The sequence below is a fragment of the Haemaphysalis longicornis genome, unplaced genomic scaffold (assembly GCF_048455015.1).
Source record: "Haemaphysalis longicornis isolate Haplotype H1 unplaced genomic scaffold, Haemaphysalis longicornis Haplotype H1 scaffold_12, whole genome shotgun sequence".
Taxonomy (NCBI): Eukaryota; Metazoa; Arthropoda; class Arachnida; order Ixodida; family Ixodidae; genus Haemaphysalis; species Haemaphysalis longicornis.
In genome coordinates this window covers 69,907,469-69,931,234 of record NW_027526225.1, presented here as the reverse complement: position 1 = coordinate 69,931,234, position 23,766 = coordinate 69,907,469, and the positions used below count along the sequence as shown (strand labels likewise).

The 23,766-nt window shown below is 44.4% G+C and overlaps 1 protein-coding gene across 1 annotated transcript in view; it reads right to left on the bottom strand.

The window, feature by feature from the left end:
• Positions 1 to 23,766, bottom strand: part of LOC144162800 (uncharacterized) — an 85,700-nt gene that overhangs the window by 17,500 nt on the left and 44,434 nt on the right. Inside the window, exons 12-15 of the mRNA XM_077693461.1 lie at positions 18,376 to 18,482; positions 16,937 to 17,141; positions 14,268 to 14,374; positions 13,052 to 13,256 (exon numbers count right to left, since the gene is read on the bottom strand). Of these exons, the coding sequence (XP_077549587.1) occupies positions 13,052 to 13,256; positions 14,268 to 14,374; positions 16,937 to 17,141; positions 18,376 to 18,482 (624 nt within the window). The remainder of the gene's footprint in view (positions 1 to 13,051; positions 13,257 to 14,267; positions 14,375 to 16,936; positions 17,142 to 18,375; positions 18,483 to 23,766) is intronic.

The following is a 23,766-nucleotide window of genomic DNA, read 5'->3' as shown; positions in this document are numbered from 1 at the left end:
CTGTGCGTATTTCGGCACACTTAAGAAGAACTTGCTCTAAACCATTTCGTAGTCCTCTGCCACAGAACGCCTTTATGGTCCGGTTGCTGATTCAGCGAGTAGACTCGGAAGCAGAACACAAACCTTATTTCTTTTTGGGCAATGTTTCACATCAATTGATTTGGTGATACAACAGCTGGCTAGTGTATAATTCGCGAAGTTAGAGTCAATAAAGCCGGTGACCGGCTAGTTCGTGGTGTTTAGAGCATTGCTTTTGTTAATAATACAACGTTCTCGGCGTTTGCTGGATGCAGATGCGCGCTATAATTAGAATTCCTAGAAAACCAATACGATCAATCAGGTTAAAGAGAAATGCGTGGAGTATACTCAACCCTTATATATAGCCTTCATAGAATAAGAAAAAGCATTTCAACCTGTCAAAATTTCAGCAGTCATTGAGGCGTTACGGAATCAAGGTGTAGACGAGCACTACGTAAGAACACTAGAGGATATCTACGACGGGACCACAGCTGACATCGTCCTCCTTAAGGGAAGCAGTAAAATACCTATAAGGAAGGGCGTCAGACAAGGAGACACAATTTCTCCACAATTTACAAGAGGTATCCAGAGCATGTTTACATGTATCCAGAGCATGTTTACAGATGTATCCAGAACATAATTACAGGAGGTATCGAGAACTTTGGATTGGGAACAGGGTGGGTGTAAGGGTTAACGGAAAATAGCTTATTAACCTGAGATTTATGTGATGACATTGCGTTGCTACGTAATCGGGGGACGACCTGCAAAACAATATTACCGCACTGGACAAGAAGAGTAGAATCATGGGCCTGAAAATTAACATGCACAAAACTAAAGTAATGCCTAATATCCTCGGTAGGGCTCAGCGCTTTGAGATAGGTGGCGAGGCAGTGGAAATGGCGGGTGAATATACCTACTTAGGCCAAGTAGTGACCCCGGATACTAACCATGAGGAAGATATAATTAGAAGTATAAGAATATGGTGGAGTGCTTCAAAATGCATTCTCAGATAATAAATGGCCACCTACCATTCTCCCTGAATAATAAAGTGTGCGACAGCTACATCTTACCAGTACTCATCTACTGTTCAGAAACTTGGAAGCTCACTAAAATGGGTCAACTTAAGTTAAGGAACACATAGCGAGCAATGAAACGGAAAGTGATAGGAGTAACATTGAGGAGGATGAAGAGAGCGGAGTGGGTGAGGCATTAAACGCGTGTTAATGACATATATGGTAGAAATTAGGAATACGAAATTGGCGTGGCCAGGGCATGTATTGAAGAGGCAAGGTAACCGTTGGTCATTAAGGTTAACAAAGTGGATCCCCACAGAAGGCAAGCGTGGCAGGAGGCAGCAGAAAGTTAGACAGGCAGATGAAATAAAGAAGTTTGCTTGGATAAATTGGTCGCAGTGAGCACAGGACCGGGATAATTGGAGATCTACGAAAGAGGCCTTTGCCCTGTAGTGGGCCTGGGCAGGCTGGTGATGATGAGGACGATAAGAAACAAAACGCTCTGTGAACCAACTGATAAAGCTTCTGGAAGTGTCTATGTACCACCACGCAGCTCATTTCAAGGCTACGCAGGATTTTTAGCCTACTGACCGAATTTGTTTGTTCTTTGACTTTTGAAATTCTTTTGAGATGGTGCGTTTTGGGAGCCAATGTGCAGGCTAGAGAATATTGTGGTTATATATTACTCAATATAGGCTTCATATATTACTTTTTATATAGTTAATTTAATATAATATATTATCCCAGGCAGCACGAGCATGTGCGGCCAATCTTTGCCCAAAGAACATTGGCCAGCCCTTTTCCTTCCGGCCAATCTTCGGCCAAAGTGTTCGGCCCTTAGTCCAAAATGGTCCTTGGCCGTGTAAGGCCCGACCTTGGCTGTCATTCATTGGCCAATCTACTATGGCCGCTAATACCATTGGCTGACCGACCACTGGCCGAAGAAGTATGGCCTACTATTGGCCAAGCATATATGGCCTACCAATGGCCGAGCATGTATGGCCTACCATTGGCCGAGCATGTATGGCCTACCATTGGCCGAGCATGTATGGCCTACCATTGGCCAATGATGTATGGCCTACCATTGGCCCGATTCAGATTATTCTCTGCAGGCCAGAGGAAGCCCGCCCAAGGCTGTTGCCATGCATGCCCTACAGCAGGCCGTTAACCTTGGATTAACATAAAATATATATTTAATGAATTTTAATTGCATCAAAATGCTCAGAAATTGTAATTTTAAATACGTCCAAAATGCATTAGTAATGCATTTTAAATGCACAGAAAATACTGCTTCAAATATGCTCAAAATGTGTTACTAGTGTATACAAAAAAAATCATGAATAGATTGAGAGATGCCTTGCAATGTGTCTTTGGGGGAATTGTTAACGTTCAACTAGAAAAGTTCATGTTGTGGTTTCGAAAAGTTTAATAGGCTGTAGCCTCAAGATATGCTCCATTGTGAAAATGTAAACCGGCCATGCTCTGATTGCGGGCCAGCAAATGACTGAAAAGAACAGCATGTATGAGGAAGATTGGCAGTTTGAAAGTTGTTTATTGTACACCTCAGCAAAGTGGCCAATTTCGCCATTACTAAGCAGCAGGAATGAATGCCTTTCAGCCACCTCTGCAGCCAGCGCAGATGCAGCGTTGTGCATCAGAGTCCTCGTACTTCGGATTCTCCACGCGGGAAATTTCACCAGCACCTGCAGTGAAAAGAAAAGAAAACAGGGGAAAATATTAGGGAAACACTTCTTTTTTAGAGGCAAATAAATGTCAAATCAATCAGGCCTTTTCCCTAACTGTACCAACGCTCCTCGTGAGCAAGGAGTTTTTAGTTTCCCCTTCAAAGAAAAAAAATCGTCATGAAAACAATGCCCATTTGAAGAACGTAAGGCAATTTATGTAATGTTAAGCATAGTTTATATCGTCATGCGGCAGCGACATTGGATCTTCAATACCATTATAAAAAAAGGATGGTGGTTGGGGGGGAGGCTTATGTATGGAGATTGTCTAGGGATGAAAATTAGCAAAAATTAGTACAAAAAAAGACACAGCTAACAACGTTACCAAACATGCAACAGAGTTCTTAGCGTTACGCTGCTTCTCTTTCTTAGGCGCTTGAGTTAACTTGAAATGGTGGCCATTCTAGTTTTTTAATTAACTTGGACAAAACTTGTCTGTGACCTCACAAGACGCTAATAAAATAAGATAAATAGTAATCTTATTAACTGTAATTATTGTTATGTGTTCCGTATTTCGGCGTCAACTTCTTTGGAGATTACGTGCTAAAAAATAGTGCGCAGCGAAACAGTTTAAAAATGCATGGGCAGGATTGTAGTAGAAAGCTTACATAAAAGTCATTAGATTGGCGTAAGCACTCAACAATGCCTTCAAAGGAACGGCAAAGTAAGTTTATTTCGAAAAAGAAAGAAAACTTTCAAGCCGTCCTTAAAATTACAAGCTCTGATATGGTAGGCACCTAACCAAAGCGATTAAAACAAGCAAAGTAAGAAAAGGTGTATTTTTGCCTAAACACATATGTAATTTTCTTGCTCTCCGTCGCACATAACCGGTAATTTTATAGGGAGCGACGGGGAAATTAATTGTAAATTCTCGCGTCGTTCACATACAAAAAACAGATAAACACCTGTTAGCGTCAGGGACCATCAAGTAAAAAGTAGTGACTTCATAAATACTCGAGACACCTAAAAGGAACTCGTTTAAGTACACCCTTTAGACGCAAATGAGCAGTTGCGGCTGCTAAACACACACAACTGCCAAGCAGCCCACGCGCATCCGCTCTAGACTTGCTGTTTTGCGGTGCCTTTGGCACATTTTTGAAATTCTCACTCTACCACGAGCGACCTAAGGGCTCCTCGAAACGCGCACACGTGTTCGTGAATGCGCGACAAAATGAATACAGTAAGGAGGGGAAAAGTTGCTACGAAACACAAAAGAGGAAGGGTGGAACGTCCTGAAGTTTCACGAAGTTTGGGGGGAGCGATCAAAGGAACAAAAAGAGACGAACCCGGCCGGGGGACCCGTTCTGGGAACCGAGGGGTCTCGTGCGGGGAACTGGTTGCCCCCCTCTCATCCCCCCTTCCTTCTCCGTCCATCCTTGGCTGGTTCTTGGTTCTGGGAACGGAAACTGATTGTAACTTAGCGGCGACTCTCATACAGTTTGTCTTAGATGGACAAATCATTTTAAGTCCCTGGGCATGAAGCACTTAGTGTCGCTACAGCCACTTGCACGGAAGATTACGTGTGTGGCTTTTAACACTTTTGGTGACTTCCAAACAGACGGCACAAACTCTTTCATGGCTTTAGTTGACAGAATGGCGACATGCGACGGACAAAAATCGCGAAGGCTACCCGGCTTCTCGCGGTATGGCCCGGGCATGCGCATTAATCGAATGCATGTGGGCCACAAACCGGGTTCCTTCCCCGTACGGCGGCTGCTGTGAACATGCGCAGCTGTGAGCGGCTGCTGCGAACAGAAAAAAAAAGCTGCGTCCCTGAATATCTGATTTGATTGTTTGTAGGGTGCGATACTTACGTAGTGCAGGCGGGGGGCCTCTTCCCCTTTCACACTCTGTTAGTAGGGTTTAACGCGCCGACGGAAGGCTCCGGATTAATTTCGACCACATGGGGGTCTTCAACGTGCGTCGAAATCTCGTACACACGGGCGTTTTTGCTTTTCGCCTCCATCAGAAAAGCGGCCACCGCGGCCGGGAATCGAACCCGTGACCTCGTGCTCAGCATGAATACACTTCGCAAATTTCTCAAACGCGTAAACATGGACGGCGGACTTTCTGTGAACCGGCTGTGTTTAAAACGTTCCTGGCTGTTATGTGTTTACAGCAAGTGTTATTCCTAAATAAGCTCACAAAGGAATAACTCTATCTACAGAAAAACTCGTAGCAACAGTCCCCCGGCCACTCAGCAAGACCCGAGCTAAAAATTAGGCGCAAAAAGGGTAGCATTAAAATCCTTTTTTTACCTCTTCTTGCTGTCGTCGATTTGTGAGTACATTCCCTTGCACGGAGTAGTTACGGTAGGAAATCTTACTCGCAGGTAAAGATAAGCTTAACAACCACGTGCGGATTTCAAAAAAGGCGTTAACACACTTTGATTGCAAGGCAAACATACATCGATTAATTGTTGTGCGACACCGTATGCGCAAATAGCTGGTAAATCGTGCTTACCTTGGCTAGACGGCAATCCTGATAAAAACGCCGCTGCAACGCGCCGTCCAAGCAGAGGCTTCGTCCGCACGACGACCGCGCGTTGAGGAGTCCGAAAACTTGTAACACCACAAGACAGGCAAAAGAAACGCAGCGAGGGCATACAAAACGTGAAAGACCGGTGCGCCGCTCCCCGCAGGTGCCGGGCACAAAGGAGGAGGTAGTGAGCAGCAGTGAGAGGCGCCGAGCTGCTCGCCCTCGCAAGCATAGCCAGCGTTGTCCATCTAAGGCCGATATTTTTCAGAAAAAGAAAAATTTCAAATCCTCCACAGAGATACCGTCGTAACAACGCTGGCAAAGTGCAAGTGTTTTCATACATATATATACTCGTTAAATTAGATGTTTTTGCTTTGCTGATTACGTTGGAACACCGCCGCTTACATATTTGTACGCCGAGTTTCCCTCTAATACAGAGAGCTTATATGTATGCCTGCCTTAGACAGCGCAGTAAGTGAAAGTATCTCCCTCAGTTTTTTTTATTATAAGTAAACATCGAGGAGAAATTCTCAGTACGTTTATTCATTTGAGATGTATTTTATCCGGCACTTAAGATATGCTTTACGTGAATCTTACGCTTCAGCAACTGAAGCAGCGCCTCTAGTGTACTCGAAAGGTATTTCGGCAAAGCTTTTATAATACATTTAAAATGTACTTTCAATGAATATTTTTCCTGCATTGAGAGTGTATCTCTACCATGTTCGTTCCACAAACGTACAATGCATTTGAAATATATTTCGAATATATTCGGAGTATATTTCTATGCTTCAGCACACTTTTAAAGTATATAGTGCTGCTCTAAATGAGTTAGGTAAGCGTATTTTTTAAATATTTACAGTGCATTTGGACCTAGATCGTTTGGCGGGAAGAAATACATTTTCAATATATTCTGAATGCCTTAAGCGCGCAGTCATGAGGCTCAGTACATACCTAATCTATTTGTAGGGTACTTAAAAGCACTGTATTTTTTCTGCTTTTTTAATAATGTGTTTTCAATATTTACTAAAAATTAAGAAAATGCAATTTTTAATGCACTTGAAATACATGTACAAATACAAGGCATATTTGAAGTGCACTTCAAGCATACTCGTAGGTATTTCAAACGTATTACTTTTCGCTAAGAGCCCTTATCCTCCCTCTCGTACCCCTCCTCTTTCCTGAGTTACACTGAGCCTGACGTTTGAGCCGACAGTAGACTTTCGATTGATTGATTGTAGGGTTTAACGCGCCGTCGGCGCCGACGCAACGCAGGCGGTGAGGCGCGCCGTAGTGGAGGGCTCCGGATTAAATTTGACCACCTGGGGATCTTTAACGTGCGCCGAAATCTCGTACACACGGGCATTTTTGCTTTTCGCCCCATCAGAAAAGCGGCCGCCGTGGCCAGGAATCGAACCCATGACCTCGTGCTCAGCAGCGCAACGCCTTAGCCACTGAGCCATCGCGGCGGGTGACAGTAGACTTTCACTTCCTGCCGAAGTTTTTAAACAAGCATATAGTCCCGCACAGAACCTGCGCTTCTTTTTTCTATCTTTCGAGTAAGGAAAAATCCATAGAAGTAGCTCAAAAGCGTTTTAGTAACCACGAAGGTCCGCTAGGCCGGAAATGTTCGTGAAAAAATAGCAAGCGACCGGTGCAAGAGTAGATCGCATGTGGGAGAAACCTGATGGGGGTGACGGAGGCGTAGGGGCAAACATTTTTGTGTTTAGTCAAGACGCGACCTCATGCCGGATCTTCCTTCAGCAGTGTCACCAGTAACCTCCACTGGTGTGTTGTTCAGTTTATAGATGGCTTGTCGCTGACGATATTGAATATACTATTGAAGTACTTGGCCAACTGTTAGCCTCACAAGGAAATTGTACGGAAGTAATTCTTCGTAATGCTCTCGTAATAATTCATTTTTGGAGACAGACTGATCACCTCGGCTGCGTAAAAGTGGCGGCACTCAAAATCGTGAAGAAAGCTTTCAAATGCGCTAGATTCGCTACTTTGAAAAAAAAAAAAAAAAAGCTGTGATACATACGTTGCCTGTGTGAGAATATGTTTGTGGTAACGACATGGACAGGATTATTAAAGCGATAATTGAAAGCATGCTATGACGTTGTAGGGAAACAGCGGGTAACGTTCATTTAAACCTCCATGTTATAACACGCATACGCGTTTCATCACACACACGGAATACATTATTTCCAAATTCAGGACGCGCCCAGCACGTGATTTCGTACTATTAAGGTATTCACAATCGCCGTATGCATAGCTTGGATTCAACAACCTGCGTGCAACCTCGTAATGCTTGTATTATTCTCTGTGCATGTCAGGAGAGTTCTTATGCCCTGGGTGCCAGAAATATAGGGCTTCGCAACTTCCGTGGTTCCCACAACTTTTGATGAATAACTCACGTCGTTTCAGAGCATTCGCGTTTCATATAAATATACATTAGAGCGTAAATCCTCAGCATAGCCTGTAGCTATCGTAAAATACATATTTCGAATCCTCGAAGGGTTCTTTTTTTGTCCAGGTACTGAACTCTATAGGAAATACAACCGAAATGAAGCGTCAAGGATTTTCCACTCACCAATGACGAAACATCGTGTTTTCGGCGAAGTAGCTGGGTCACAAGACATTGTGGCACAGGGAAGTATGTAGTCATGCATAGCAGAGCTAAGGGGTATGTTGTTATTACGACGCAAATTTAATAATATTTATTAACACAGCACATGTCTCAAATGAAAGGCCGACGTGAATCAGTAGCGCCACGTGTATCACGGGCACATAGCTGTATGGTAGGAGCATATGCATGTGCTTGGTAGGCTGGCAAAAAGAAAATTAATGACTTGTCTACATGTTCATTGCCTGTTTTTGGTTTTATTCACGGGTAACACCCCTAATGTAACCAGAGTGGCACGGTGCTTCCAAACACCACACGAATGCTAGTTAGATCAATTGCAACAGCTGCCGTTTTTTTTTCGTTTAGTTTAAAAGAATGCCCTGACGTCGCCTTTGCGGCGCTAACTTAATACCCTCGTGTGATGTAAATGTAGCATTTAGGTATACCTTTTTGTTTAAGCCAGCTTCGGCGCGAAAAAAATGTTTGAAGTTGAATTTAACATCCCACACACTAACATTTCAGTTAAAGCAAGTCTCATGTCAGCAGCCCTACCTGCTTTATCAGAGCTTATAAACTAAAGGAGAGATTTTCTGCCTATAATGGCCTTCGTTAGCTGACCCACAGAAAGGGAGATTCGCCGTAGAGGTTACTGCCACCGCCAGGCCCTCGCGAAGCTACATACCATGCTACTGCATGCCATTGAGTCTCCGCGGACAAGCGGCTCGTTCTCCCGCACCATTGTATTTCCCGTCCACCGCGACCCCTCCTTCCAGAGGTCGTCACGTACATACACGCAATTCTCTGTCCGGAGATCTTTTCTACATGGGTGGCCGCAGAGAAAACGAGTATTCCGCGTCCAGATGCTTGTCGTTCGTCTTCGGACCTTCGTTGGCCAAACAGGAAATAAGTAATTCGTGGCCAGACTGTTGCCGTTCGTGTTCCGCCTTCCGCTGGCCAAATGGGAAACGATTAATGCGTGGCCAGACGCTTTTTGTTCGTCATCAGACGTATGGTGGCCATGGAGAAAGCGTGTACTCCGTGGGCAGATGCTTGCCGTTCATCTGGGGACCTAAATTGGCCAAACAGACAACGCGCCCCCCGTGGCCAGTCGATTGCAGTTCGTCTTACGACCTCAGCTGGCCAAAAAGGAAACAAGTAATCTGTGGCCGGACGCGTGCTGTTCGTCTTCGGACGTGTGGTGACCAATGAAAAAACATTTTCTCTGTGGCCAGATGTTTGCCTTTGGTGTAAAGACCTCGGCTGGCCGAACAGACAACAAGTATTCCGTGACCAAATGCATGCCAAAGAACATAAGTTCTCTGGCAGTCCAAACTTTGCCAATGGCCAAACAGGCCAAGCATCGGCCAAAAATAAGCCAAAGGCTGGCCACGTTTTCTGTGCTGCCTGGGATATATTCTATATTTTATTACGTACATTACTTAGTATATTACTATATTACTAATATTATATATTACACTTCACAAATGCATATAAAAGGCAGTATTTTAAATTACAGAATTAACCGTCTGTTGCCCCACCTCTTGCACCCGGTGCTTCGTGAAGCAATATACTGAGGTGTCCTTAATGATGATGCTTTTGTCAGTGTAGTGCACCGTCATGTATTCATCAGACATATGATGTTTATGCTTATGATGTTCTTGCCTATACACTGCTGCTGATATTAGTATTGTTTCTTTTTTTTCATGCATTGCTACTACGTTTCTTGCTTGATAGGTTCTTTCATATATACCGTTTGTTATCTTGGTTATAGTTTTCTTTTTTTCCATGCCTTTCTAATACGTTTCTTGGTTATTATGTTCTTGTATATATGCCGTAATTTATCTTGCTGATATTATTTTACGTTTCATTGATTGATATATTCGTGCTTATAACGTGTGTTTCCGCCTGTTTAATAAATAACAGGAGGTCCCCTCTTCAGTCTTTGACTCTGGGACCACCTTCTGAAACCTTCTATTGTATACATGTTTGTCGTAACACAAAATGAAATAAATTCAAATTACAAATTCAAATTGAAAGACCATTTCCAAGATGTTACTAATCGCACCCTGGTTGGTCACGTGAGCCGATGATAGGGGTAGCTAAAAAAGCGATATGGACAGAGGAGGGGGATTAAGATTGTAGGTGGAATTAGAGAGGGGAAGTGAGTGGTGGAAGCGATTACTAGGCAGGTGCAAGGGAAGTAAAGAATGGGGATAAAGAGGTGCGTATTCGGCATGGGCCGCCGAAACAAGATCATCTTTCGTCGTCGTCTTCATTGCAGAAGACATTTGCGCAGCCTCATTTAAACTACAGGGAAATTGTGAATAAGTTGGCACCAACCTGTGGGCCGACTGTTTTGTTAAACAGCTACTTATACCTGACCGTGGTAATTGGGCACCGATATTTATTTGGTATGGATTTGAGCAGAAATAATCTTCTTAATAGCAATAGTTGTCGTGCGCCCCAGGCGTTTGTCCAGTTGTCCACGTGATTCGGATGGCGATGCCTTCCAGTTTTATGTCTCAGATATCGTAAAGTATGCTAGCAGCCATATAATGGAAAAAATAAATGTCCTGTGCAATTGTTTAAGGGTGACGTGAGAGTCCGTAATGATGCAACGTTTCCGGGCTGAGAGAGAGTCACAATGGTCGCGGACGCAGTGGAGAGCTCCCAAGCCTCCCATGAGTCTGCATTCTCCAGCTAGGCCACATGCATTTGACGATTTAGACTATTGCCGGGAATGGATTAGAAAAGGGACGCCTGAAGATGTCCATCCGATTGCAGCCTCAATGCGTGCATAACGGCGTCCGTGAAGCTGTCATTTTCCAACTTCCCATCCGGTAATTTGGCCATCTTGTCTCTGTAAATGGTGCGAACTTCAAACACGCGGGTTACTGCCGGCCGCTGAGGCATAAGTTACCAATGGGATGCCAGTTGTGGCCGTTTCATATTTTGGAAAAGACAATGGGAAACCAGGAGGGTTGAATTTACGGCCCATGGTTTCGTGTGAGCCCGTATCCTTGCTCAGAGCGGACTGCTCAAGATGCTCCTGAAGACACAACTTGCTCTCTTCAATGAGGATATCAAGGGTGGGAAGTGGTATAATTTGATGAATTTTTACAAGGGTGCATTGAGGAAGACAGGAGATTGACCGGAGAAGGTGCTGATCATTATATGGAGATGCTTAACGTGACCTGGACGAAGATCATATCACAGAAATCCAGAAGCAAGGCGCCCATCACGATACACCCACCCACCACAACAAGGCTGGCAAATTTGTCTGATAATCTTCAAAGCACAGAGTCGCAAGAGGCTGCAAGAGCCTGCAAGATGCTGCCGCAATCGGTGTACTAGCCCTACTTAACACGCTCAAACGCTGAGGGGAGGCAATGGTCACTAAGATATATGGCAACACGACACTAACCCCCCATGCATTACAGAATTAGGCACACCGATCTAGCTCACACATCCAACGCTGCCTGTATTGTAATCATATTCCCATTCCCAATACAGTCAAACACGTGTATAATGCCGCGTGTGGGAATGCGATACTTGTTTTATATATGGCACTTTGTTATACGTGTTTCCCACTTCACTGAAAGCAGATAAGCATACTGAGCGAAAGAATCATCAGATTTAAACTGGAATAGGAAAAAAAAGTGTCAGTAATTTTCTTCTGCACAGTACTATGACACACTGAATCGCAACTACCACCGAGCTGATCCTGCAGAGGCTAAAGACGTGCTGCGGCACGACGTAAAGTTGAGACGAGATATATAACTGCCGCGCGTCAAATTCAGCTACGGTTCAAAGGTATTCATAATGCTTGGCTCCTGTGCAAGCCCATCATCACTGCTTGCCTAATAATTTGTGGCATTCGTATTCTCTTTGATGGCCTCAACAGTGTCGTCAGATGTGAGGTAAGAGTAAACCTAGGCCTGGTAATCCACCGAGACGTAATCGTCGGCCATCACAACCGATCCTGCGTCACAAGACGCAGTGACAAGTTTATCGATTCCTCAGTTTCGTTGCCGAACTGGATGGCTCATGGTCATCGAAACCTTCCAGCAGTGTTACCACGCCTGCGGCAAGGCGTATATTTTCATCAAACAACAATTTAGTGATTGAGAACACATGAATTTCTTCGTTTATTCGGCAAATTCGCTGTAGTTGTCTTCGCTGGAATGGTGTTAACGTTGCATAGATAACATGACTCTGCCCTTACCGTGTGGCATGCTTCATTGTGCAGTATATTTCATAGTAGAAGTGTTTTTAGCGGCATTTGACTTTTTATCTTTTGATAAGATAATGTACGCACTTCACCACTGCTCACGAGCCTCTATTGAAACTTGGGTCCTCCCTGCAGAAGAGGAAGCGCATTTGTAACGCATTCGCGCAGACCCATCCTCACTAGGCAATTAATAATGCACACAAACCAGTGGTTTCCACCAGCTCGTGTGGTGACATGGACCGACTCTTGTCATAACCATTCGCACAAGAATATTTTTCGGGGAACCCGCGAATTACATGAATATCTTAAAACCACTAACAACGAAATGATCACTACCAATGCAAGAGGTTTGTGACCTCACAAACCTTGCACGACACGCATAACCTTTAACGGCGATGCGTCCAAACAAACCCTCCCTCCGTGTCCCTCTTCTTCACCACAGGGCATTCATGCCCCCTCAGATACATAAGCTACTCTATCTTTCTTATAACATTGCCGACAAGATGCCAATATTTTACGGTAGTAATACCCACTTGCTCTTTGCTCGCAAGTCACTGCCAGCACCGTGAACACGATACGCAAGGAAATATTACCCCGAAGTCAGACACGCAACCTAAACAAAAATACCAATTTGGGAATATTGCTTTTTGTAAATTCCGCAGTTAGAATTGTTTTTGTTATTCTTGGCGTCATTGGATGTTTTTGAAATTAATCAGAAGAAGGATGGCATGCACAGAACAGCACTGCTTTTTAAACCAGTTCTGTGAAAAAATTGAATGTAGCCTACGCACATGCTATCTTCCTATTAAAGGGATAGACTGAGTGGCCAAACTACTCAGTGGCCATCTCCTACTACACCGTGCATCCAGCGTGAGACTACAAGGCTTGAAACCTGGCATTTGAATCCGAAAACACAGCATACAAAAATAGGGTAAATGCTAACCTGAAGCCTTGGTGGTAAAGTTGTCAAAAGCGGCTTCTCCGAAGCCAGCAATGGTGTTGGCCTGAGCACAGACAAGATACGTCGACCCCGGAAATAAGTCACGAAGGTAAACTTCTGTAGTGGCAGAAACGTTCTGAACAACCACGTTTGGGCACCATGATTTCTCTGGCACATCGTTGAACGTATGAACCAGGCATGAATTCACCTGTGGAGGAAAAAAAGAGAAAATGAACGATCATTTCCTTCTGAAAAGCTGTACAGCCCGCCTTCCAGCATGGCTGCCTGTTTAGAAAGCTTTCGGGAATTGTATTCTAGCTTTTCCTAATCTGAAGAAATGTGGACATCAAACAATGACAGGTAACAAACATGGTGTAGTGAAGCAATGCGCACACGAGCGTCGGCCGTGGAAAGCGTGTACTAGTACACTACTCCTTATACAAGAATGCTACTCCACATTAATGAAGCCAGAAGCACCAAAGTAATGGGTCAGCTTGCAGTCGTGATGGGAGTCGTTCACGTCACCCTGCACCACCACGGCCTGCCTCAGCACGGTTTTGTAGTCAGGTGTGCTTAATATAAAACTAGGGGTATTTAGAGGTTTCAAACTTATGACAAAAGCATATTGCAGGGCTTTTCTGTTAGTTTGTTGAGATATCCTAATCTAAAGGTGCATTCAGAAATTCGACAAAGTAATAGCACGCGATAAACACTTAGCACCTTTTTAGGAGAGACCCTTTTACTTCAGGTGAGTGTCGACGCCAAATTTCCATTTCTGCTGTTGTAACTAGGGCTAATATATTGCATAATAGAACCTCCCCGGAATTTCGTCAGCTCCGATGTGCTTCGCATGTCCAAGAGCCGCGTCGTTTAGAGCATAGTATGAAAGAGTTCCTTTAGCGGGGATGTCACTATCAGAACGTTCGTTTCCGCAAAGCTATTTTATGGTCGAATGCTTCTCATTAACGAGATTCAAGATAAATTCCACCTGTTTTATTTCACCCAAATATATTTTTCAATGCATTTTTGTTTAAATAGAACAAATGGTTCGCCGTGAGTTTTTTGTAAACGTCCGCCTTTACTTTTGTTCAGTATTCTGCGTAGAAATATCCTTCAAAAACTATGAACGTGTTTTACAAATAAAAAACTACACATAGTTAAATGTCTGAACCACTGCGCTGTTAGCGTTGCCTACATGCAAAGCAGGAAATGACGTTACCATGTAACCTATGATGGCTCCGTTCGCTCGGTGAGGACGATCCCATCGAATTCTTAGGCTATACTCAGTTTGCATCGTAGATCTGAAATTGTGCGGTGACTCCGAAGCTGAAAATAAAAAAAAACTTCTCAATGCTCTCAATGGTCTCTCGAACCATGTTCTGGGCAAACGTGGAAGCATTGTAATAACGCCATAGCAATACATTGTCGTGTTTTCGAATACGATTTATATAAATTTGGCAACTGGTTTCAGGAGTGGTTGGAAAAGCGCTCCACTGCTCGGTAATTAAAATATCACGAAAATAAATTAGTAATGAACAGAAATGTTGCGGTACCAATTATTGGAACTTGCAATGTTGTTTTAGATATGCCCATTTAGGTTGTTATGCTTTATACCTAAACTGTCTTTTTCATCACACAGCTGAGCTCATTGCTGCCGTTGCGCACATCAAACTCTCATCGGCTGGATGCTATCAGAACTGCCTTATACTTCAGCAGTTTGTAACAAATGGAAAAAATACTGCTGCTCTAGATATGAAGCAAAATAAAGTTTTTGATAGTGCTGCGTCACTCCCAACCTTTTCAAACCTTCGGCGCACCCTTGTAACAGCTATAGGGCTGCCTGAACACAATGTAAAATATATCGCGCAAAGCCGCCAGCAAAGAGTACGAAGCTCTCCCGTTTATTATTTTAACCACTGTATTGTGGCGGCCGTTGACTCATTTTGGTGTCGCCATTAAAGTTTGTACCCAACCCGGCGTGCTGACGCAGGGGCTTAGACGTTGTGCAGCTACGCCCAATGGTGCGGGTTAAATCCCGGATGCGGTGGCCACTTTTCAGATGGGGGCACAAAGCGGAAATGCCCGTGTGTGAAATTTAAGCGCGCGGTAAAAAACTCCCAGGAGTGAAAGTTATTCCCGAGCTCTCTACTATACTCCTGATAGCTCTAATGTAGCTGCAACTCTTTAAACTCCCTAAAAAACTCTTGAGCACTTGCACAAAAGTCTATCATTGTCCTAGCAATCTCCTCCCGCAAGAAGTATGAAAATCCGTTAAGTGCCACCAGAGCTACGCGAGATTAATATCGCGCATAATCGTTCCCTCTCAACTCGCCTTTCCACTACCCGACGAAGGCTGCGCGCTTTCCCCCGCAAAAGGGGGGCGACTCGGGATGTTCTCTTGAGCGGCCTTCGATATATCACAGGGCGGGGGTTTTTCTCTTTTTTGTGAGCAATGTGCTCTGTTTCCGGTTTCATGCGGGACAGTGCAGGCCTTGGTGCATTCTCGCTTGCGCGCGCTCAGGCTGGTAGAGAGTTTTTGATGCAATAAACGCTTGCAGTGGAGTCCGGTGGAAAGTGTGAAATATTGAGTTCGTCAATCCAACTCCGGGAGCATTCAAAACTGTGCGTACAGATTCAGGTAGGACAGGTGGTAGTGAACAGCGCCGACGATGGCGGATCGTCACCGGAAATTCGAGAAATAAGCCGTGAAGTGCTCAATGACGAAAAATTCAGAGAGCACGGTTGGTTCTCCTGCACCTTTAATTGAGATTTGCGAGCATACTGCTTCACGTGCACGTGTAATATTTGGCTCAGGTATCCCTGGCAGTGTTGTCTAAACGCCGCGCAGGATTAGTTTTTATTGTCCTTATATGCCAACTCCCCCGCTCGGTCTATATTTTGTAGTTTAGAGGGATGCCTGTGTCTTCCACCTACCTTGTCTCTTGTGTGTACTTTGTTGATGAATCCATATTCGCTTGCCCGATCCTCTTTCCTTAAAAGCGTGCCAGTACAGAAATACAAGTTGTTTACGCGAATTAAATATGTACGTCGACTATAATCATGATGAACAGCCCCAGTTGTTAAAACGTGGGGATACAGATATGCAGGGAGCGGGGAACCAAAAGAACGGCTCGGTCCTTTACGCGGCGGCCTGTAGCACTTGAGCCTAGGCGGCTTTCCAGGGTATTTGGACTAGAGCTTTGCCGGCTTGCACGCTAGACGGGGAGCAGGACATACCGTGACTCACACAAGGCATGTACCTACAGTAGGAAATGGCCAAGACTGCACGGTGTTTCTCCAAGGGTGCTATGATGATCCCCAGTTCCTTTATTGCTTTGGTGTTTTGTCAATGTTACATACTGTTCAAACAGCCACTTGTTAGCTGGCTTGCTCGATTCTTTGATGAGTTGCACAAATACTGGCTTGCTTATTCGGAAACTACATTCCAGTATTTCATATAGTTGATGTCTTGTTCAGGAAAGGTCAACGAACGCTTTTTACGTCAACTGAAAAGGGACTTTTTCCATGCCCGCAGACAACAAATTATTAATTTGGGCTAGGTGCTTTGCTGGCGGTACATATATTACAGTTCAGCTGACTCTTAATTTGCAGTTTATGCTAAGCACCGTGCTGAAGGTACATTCAATGCACTTCAACTGTGGAGCTAACCACCCATAGAGGTATCTGGGCGTGGTACCAGTGGATCCGAGCAGGCAAATCTTGTACCTCTACTTATTCCCCTTATCGATGTCTTTTCGCTGGACAAGATCCGCCTGCATATTAATACTACCTTTCAAGGACGTTCTTTTTACCCGAGATTTTTATCACTAATAAATGACATCAGTGATGATTAAACACTGAAGGATTTTATATTGAGAAAGTACTCACTAGAAGCCTTGGTGCTGAAGTTTTGACAAACAGCTCCTCCAAAACCGGCATTCGTGCTGGCCTCGATGCAGACAAGGTACGTAGATCCAGGAGATAAATTTTTAAAGTAAACTTCTCGGTGGTCAGAGGCCTCCAGTGAAATTGACTCTGAAGGCCACAAATGGGGTAGTATGTCGTTGAACGAATGAACCAGAGATAAATTCGCCTGCGCAGCAGAAAAACAATGGGAAAGACCGAATACTGATGAATATTGATGAATACTGATGACTGAATACTGATGAATACTGATGAATTTCAGAATCTTAACTTGGGTACGATTACTTGCATACGTAAGGGGTGTCCAATGCACCAAAAGCAAGACTTAATCGCTATATCAATGGCGTTTGGTCGTTGTTATCATTCTTGCTACATTGGTTTATATAATTCAGTTCGTAACAGCTTCTTATAAAATCCCTTGGGTGATAGGCACTACGCTGTTTTAAAATAATCTACTTAATAACTAATTCCAGAAATAAGTGATCCTTAATAAGCGCAGCATACTTCGGTGAAACACATAATGTTCTTAGGCACCTTCATTATGCGTGAATTATTAAAATTGCTTTCTTAAACCAAATTTTAGCTAGAATAAAACGCACTATTACATATTTCGCTTCTGTCATAAGATTACGTGGGAACGATTTCCAGGTAAACTAATATATCTAGTAGTGATACTGGTGGCACAGTTCATACCTGCGGACACAGAAGACTTACTTCCTATATCACGCATTTACGTTTTCCATCAAGGTACCCAAGGTTTCCTTTCCTCTAAAGTATAATGCAAAAAAAAACCTTGGCCACTGTGAAAAAAAGCGTAAGGTCATAACTGAGAGTAGTGGTGTTACATCACTTAAAAACAGACGCTTGGTTTGTTTTGTTATGATTAATTTGAAGCGTACCATCATTTTCTTAAAGTGTGATAAAATTAAGCAACATGACTGCACTAACACCAGCTATCTCTCGCGGTTGGCTCGAGCGGACCTAAAATACCTCACGTCCGGTTGACGTTGAAGTACGCAAAACAGAAACAAAAGAGCAAAAAAGCAGTTGTACGGGGCTAGCATCATCCACACAGTCATCATAAAGGGAACACAGCACCTGCTTACAGTGCCTTTGTATAACGCCATTAAAACCTATGGTTCCCTACCCACCATTACCCCCCATTTGGCAGCTTCTGAATAGTTTTTGTCTGGGTTGACTCATTCGTTTTATGCTAGGATGCCTTCCATTAATGTGAAGGTTGCGAGGATTAAATTGTGTTAGACAAATCATGCCTTAATTTTTTTAAACGAGAATAACGAGAACTCACGTCATTTTCACGCGATCGTACAATGCGTGCTCGCACAACTAAGTAACCATAGGAAAACTAAGTTAAGACATGCGAATGGACAAGCTGCTTCCACCTTGTAGCCTGTCAGGGCCCCATTCTTCTGCACAGGAGAATCCCACTTGATCTTCAGGCTGTGTTCTTTCCGCTCTGCCAGCGTGATATTTTCGGGAGCTTCTGGAACTGAATGCACAATGATAACGTCATGGGAAATCTCCTTGTACAGCTTTTAAAGACGGTAGTTATTCTTGCGCTATTTGAACGCGGAACGTTTGGTGTCTGTCTGTTTGTCTGTCTGTCTGTCTGTCTGTCTCTCTGTGTCTGTCTGTAACTGTCTGTCTGTCTGTCTGTCTGTCTGTCTGTCTGTCTGTCTGTCTGTCTGTGAGTCGGTTCAGCCACCAGGCCAAAGGGAAACAGAAGCTGCACAATATGTTTATATACCCACAACCAAATCTAAACGTCTAAGTCCGGTGGCAATGTCCCTACTTGTCAACATTGTTGAACAAGAACAAAATATCACGCAAAGAACTGTGGGGGGAAACCAAAGACAGGATGGGGACATATAACGAAATCACGACATACTATAGGATGAGAAGAAGAGAAATGGCGCCGCCGCACCCCGGCCTGGCCAGGGAGCAAGCGGTGGTACTAAGACAATTGCAGACGGGTTCCTTACTGACCCCGGTCATCATGAAGCATGTGTGCCGCGAGCAATACGAGGACGATACGTGCAAAGTGTGCCGCAGCGCGCGGGCTACGATGGCTCACATCCTGTGGGACTGCTCGGCAAGACCTACAGAAGCGTCAATGGAGACAAAGATCCCGCCGTGGTACCTGACCGCGGCGCGGAGCAGTGACAAGGACGTACAACTACAGGCCGTCCAGCAGATCCTGGCGGCACTTGAACAGCATCGCCCGAGCGAAAGCCGAGAGGGTCCGGCCGCCCAGCGCGGGCAGGCCGGAGGGCCTCGACGCTAGTAGCGAGGGAGCTGCCTAGTAAAGAGCCCAGCCGGAAAGACGTAGGGCCGCGTCACGGCACTTCGGTAACGGAGGCCGCCTGCAGGCGATTTTAATAAAGTCTACACTCACTCACTCACATAGGTGACAATGACATTGTTTTTTATTAAAAATTCAGAAACGCTTGATTTTTGCGATAGCAAATAAAATGCTACGTGTACTGCTGAAAAAAATCAAATTAAAGCTGTTCCACTCATTGTTGAAGATGTCGGAAATGCAGAGCAGTGGTTCGCCGTAACGAGCTGTGGCGCCTTTATCCGCTCACTCTTACCACCCATCACGCTTTTCGCCGCCCTGTCTCATTCCTCTCCTGATGAATTCAATATATGTTCTTCGAACGCATTGCGAATTTCCCGCCTTCCCAGTGTTCGCGCACCCCCTGCCTGAAACTGGGCCAGCGGGAATTCTGTTTTTTTTGTGCTTGATATTCCTCCCGCACTTCCTGGCGTTGCATTGCCACATTTTTCGCTAGCTATCTTAAACATCAACCCAACCAGCGTTCCTAACAGAATGAACGCGGGCGCTGCCGGTTTATTACATGTACTTTGCCTCACATGCACCTACAGTTTTCTTTGCGCTAAACAAACGGGAGATGTATGACACGCGCCAGCGGCTCACAGGTTTCTAAAGATTCTGTACATATAAACAGCTTGGCTTTCGGAGCTTCTGTGGGACGCCGCGACGACAGCCGCTACGATGGAACGCCGTGGGGCTCTGTACTTGGGACCAGCGAGCGAGCTACCACGACAACGGGAGCCTCTAAAGTGTTCTGCACTTGAAAAAATTAAACCTGTTCCACTCAATGTGAAAGCTGTCGGATTTGCTGAGCAGTGATTCGCCATAATGGGCTGTAGCGCCGTTATCCTTTCAGTGCTGCCACCCAATGCCAATAAATTACCCGCTTTCGCAGAGCTCGCGTGCCCCCTCCATGAAACTGCGCCAGCGGGACTTCTGTTCTTTTTGTGCTTGCTTTTGCTCCCGCACGTGCTCGCGTCGCACGTCCACTTTTTTAGATAACTATCGTAAAAACCAACCCAATTTGCGTTCCTAACTAAATGAACGCGTGCGCTGCTGGTTAATTACGTATATTTTGGTTCAATGGAACCCACTGTTTTCTTTGCGCTCCCACAACGGGGAGATGTATGACAAGCCCCAGCGGTTCACAGTTTTCGAATGCTTATGACTATATAAACCGCTTGGCTTTCGAAGCCTCTTGGTTACGTCGCGACAACAGCCGCTACGATGTAAAGCCATGGGGCTCTACTTGGGACCAGAGGAGGGAGCTACGACGCCAACGGGACCCCCTAAAGTGCTCTGCACTTAAAATTCACTACACTTTGCAAATGTGACGTTTTCGGGAGCCTCTTAAACTGAATGCACAATGATGACTGCATGGAAAATCCCCTTTGGCCACTTTTAAATACGAGTCTTTCTTAGGCTACTTAAATGAAGAACTTTTGATCTGTCTCTCTGTCTGCCTGTATGTTGGTCTGTCTACCTGTCTGTCTGTCTGTCTGTCTGTATATTTTGCTCTGTCTGTCTGTCTGTCTGTCTGTCTGTCTGTCTGTCTGTCTGTCTGACTGTCTGTCTGTCTGTCTGTCTGTCTGTATGTCTGTCCCTGGATTCAGGCGCACGGTCGCAAGTGAAACAGAAGCTGCACAATACGTTGATATACCAAACAGCTTCCTATAAATTCACGTGAGTGGAAGGCGCTATGCTGTTTTAAAATATTCTATTAAATAACTGATTCCTGCAATAAGGTATCATCCCTGCAAAACACTTGTATGTGAACAGCACACCCTGGTGACATTTGCATTGTTTCTTTCTTTAAAAAATCAGGGATGTTTATATTTTGCGATAGGATTCCGCTACTTGTTTCATTTCCCGGTGGCATCGGATGCAAAACGAGGATCTAACCCGCCGAGGTGGCTGAATGGCTGCAACACTGTGCTCCTTCGCCTAATGAAGCTGGTTCGATCCCGGCCTCGGTTGCTGCTTTTCAGATGAAGACGAAAAGCTAAAACTCATTGGTGCCGAGATTTCATTGAACATTAAGGATCTTCAGGTGTTCGAAATTATTCAGAGGCGCTCCATTACGACGCGCCTTGTAGGTGTAGCTTTTAGAAAGCCAAAAATTTCAAACAAGGACAGCCTTTTTTAGGAAGACCGATAGCGTCATTACACTCATGCTTATTTTTTAAGTGCGAATGCACTTTATAAGCGACCCTGAATTCCGGCGACCGCCGTCCGTCCACATAGCAACAGCTGCGGGTGCGCGCGCTCCTCGTCTTCCTTGGCAACGGGGGGAGATGGGCGCGCGCTGCCTGACCGCTGACATGGCACATACCCACGTGGGGGATTGGCCAGGTATCTCCTCGTCTTCCTTGGCAACGGGGGGAGATGGGCGCGCGCTGCCTGGCTGCTGACATGGCACATACCCACGTGGGGGATTGGCCAGGAATCGGGCGTGAGAAGGGCTAATGCACCCGCCTAAAGGAGTACTGACACGAAATTTCAAAGCTGAGATCCGCTCTAGCAATCAACTACAACAACAACACAAATAGGTGTCTGTGAATAAATGCATCTTTCTTTCTTTGTAGTTGTGTGTGTGTGTGTGATCTCTCTTTCGCGAACATTACCGAACCGCGCAAATTCAACTCGTGCATTCGCACTTTCACATTCTTCCCCTCGGGGAAATGCGGGGAAATTTTCTACTCAAGGGAGGAGTAGATGATTGTAACTATAATAGTGATGGTGATGATGATGACGATGATGACAATGATTACGCCTTATGACACGTACGTACGGGCAAACTTTCGCTTGAAGTCACACACAATGTATATTTTACGTTAAAACTCATGCAAAGCGTTCATCTTGTCTCCACCATTACAAAGATTCAAAGCAAAGATTTTATTCCAACACTTTTTAGGGCTTTTTGTTGCATTCCTTGCATCCTGGGGCAATTTCCGACATCATTGCTCCATGAAAACGTTTATGAGGGTCGTTATTCAGACGATTCGGAGGAGGAGCCCGTTCAGAGAACATTCCAGCTGATACCCATGCCTGTCTGACACGACAAACGAAATTTTAATTCGCCCCTTTAATTGAGTCGCTTGGTCGTTCCTTTTTCGACTAACTTTAATTGCTGGGCCAGTTAGCTCGTGATTTTAAAAATATGTTGACCTGGCGAATTGTCGCTTCACACAGAAGCGAACCATATCGGCGGCCAAATGCACGAATGGCTACTGGCCAGCGGCCGTCCGTGTGTTTCCTGTTGAGAGGAGCGTCCCCTCGCTTGATTGATACATTTTTGTCTTATTTTGCATTCAAAAAATAGGCGACCCAGCCTAATTTAAATTTAGCGTTAGTTTGCTTGGCAGCAAAGCAGCATTGTCAATAGGTCATAAGGACAGGTATATCTACTTAGCATAAGATGTCAATTTAGCAAGGAAATGTTTGAACGACAAAAATTGCGCTGATTGGTACAAATTTGGAACTGGAGAGCACACAATAACAACTCTTTCTGTGCAATTCTTCCGCTCTAGTAAAAAAAGTATTGATACCTTTACCCGCTTGCTTAGTGAATTTTGATGTGGTCATTGTCTCAGTGTTACTTAGTCATGTGCACCTTTTTAGATTTTTATGTCTTAATGAAATAGTTGGCTGTGCCAGTTCATGGAATTGTCATTTGTGTTTCCTCACCCAGCCTTCTGTCATAATGCATCGTCGCTACAAAACATGCTATAAATAAAAAAATAAATATTTCATGGTTCAAACAGCACAATTACGGCCATTGTAAAGAGGAAAACGCCTAACACTGTCGTTGATTACATTTAATTGTGTTTGATGTGCTGTGATGTTTTTGATCGCCGTCTAAGGTTATTCAGTGTATTCGAGCATAAGAAGATATTTGGTCGCAGAACCTCAAATTCTCATCGACAACGATGTACGCAACAAAAGAAATTATTGGCCTTTGAAGATGGTTTAGCTGGTGTGGTGACTGGCAGAGAACTTTCTGCCTACTTGATAATTATGCGATATTAAATTGCCCATTTTATGTAATTATGTATGTATGCGTGAATGTATGTATGTATGTGTGTGTATGTGTGTATGTGTATGTATGTATGCATGTATGTATGTATGAATGTATTTATGTATGTATGCTTTTTATGTTTGTATGCTTGTGCAAATCCAGAGGGATACGCGCTTAATCTATTTCTCCAGTTTCCTCTTTTCGTGTTTCTTATTTTTTATGAAAGTAATGATGGCTTTGCGGTAGCTGTGATACACCGCCAATCAGGCGCACACTCATTCATGTAGTACGTTATACATTCACAGAGACACACAGCTCCGACACGAGTGGTGACATTCAGTTGCTTTAGCGATATGCGATTGCATTAGAATAGAATACAATAGAATTGAACCTTATTGTTGTCACAGAATGGTACAC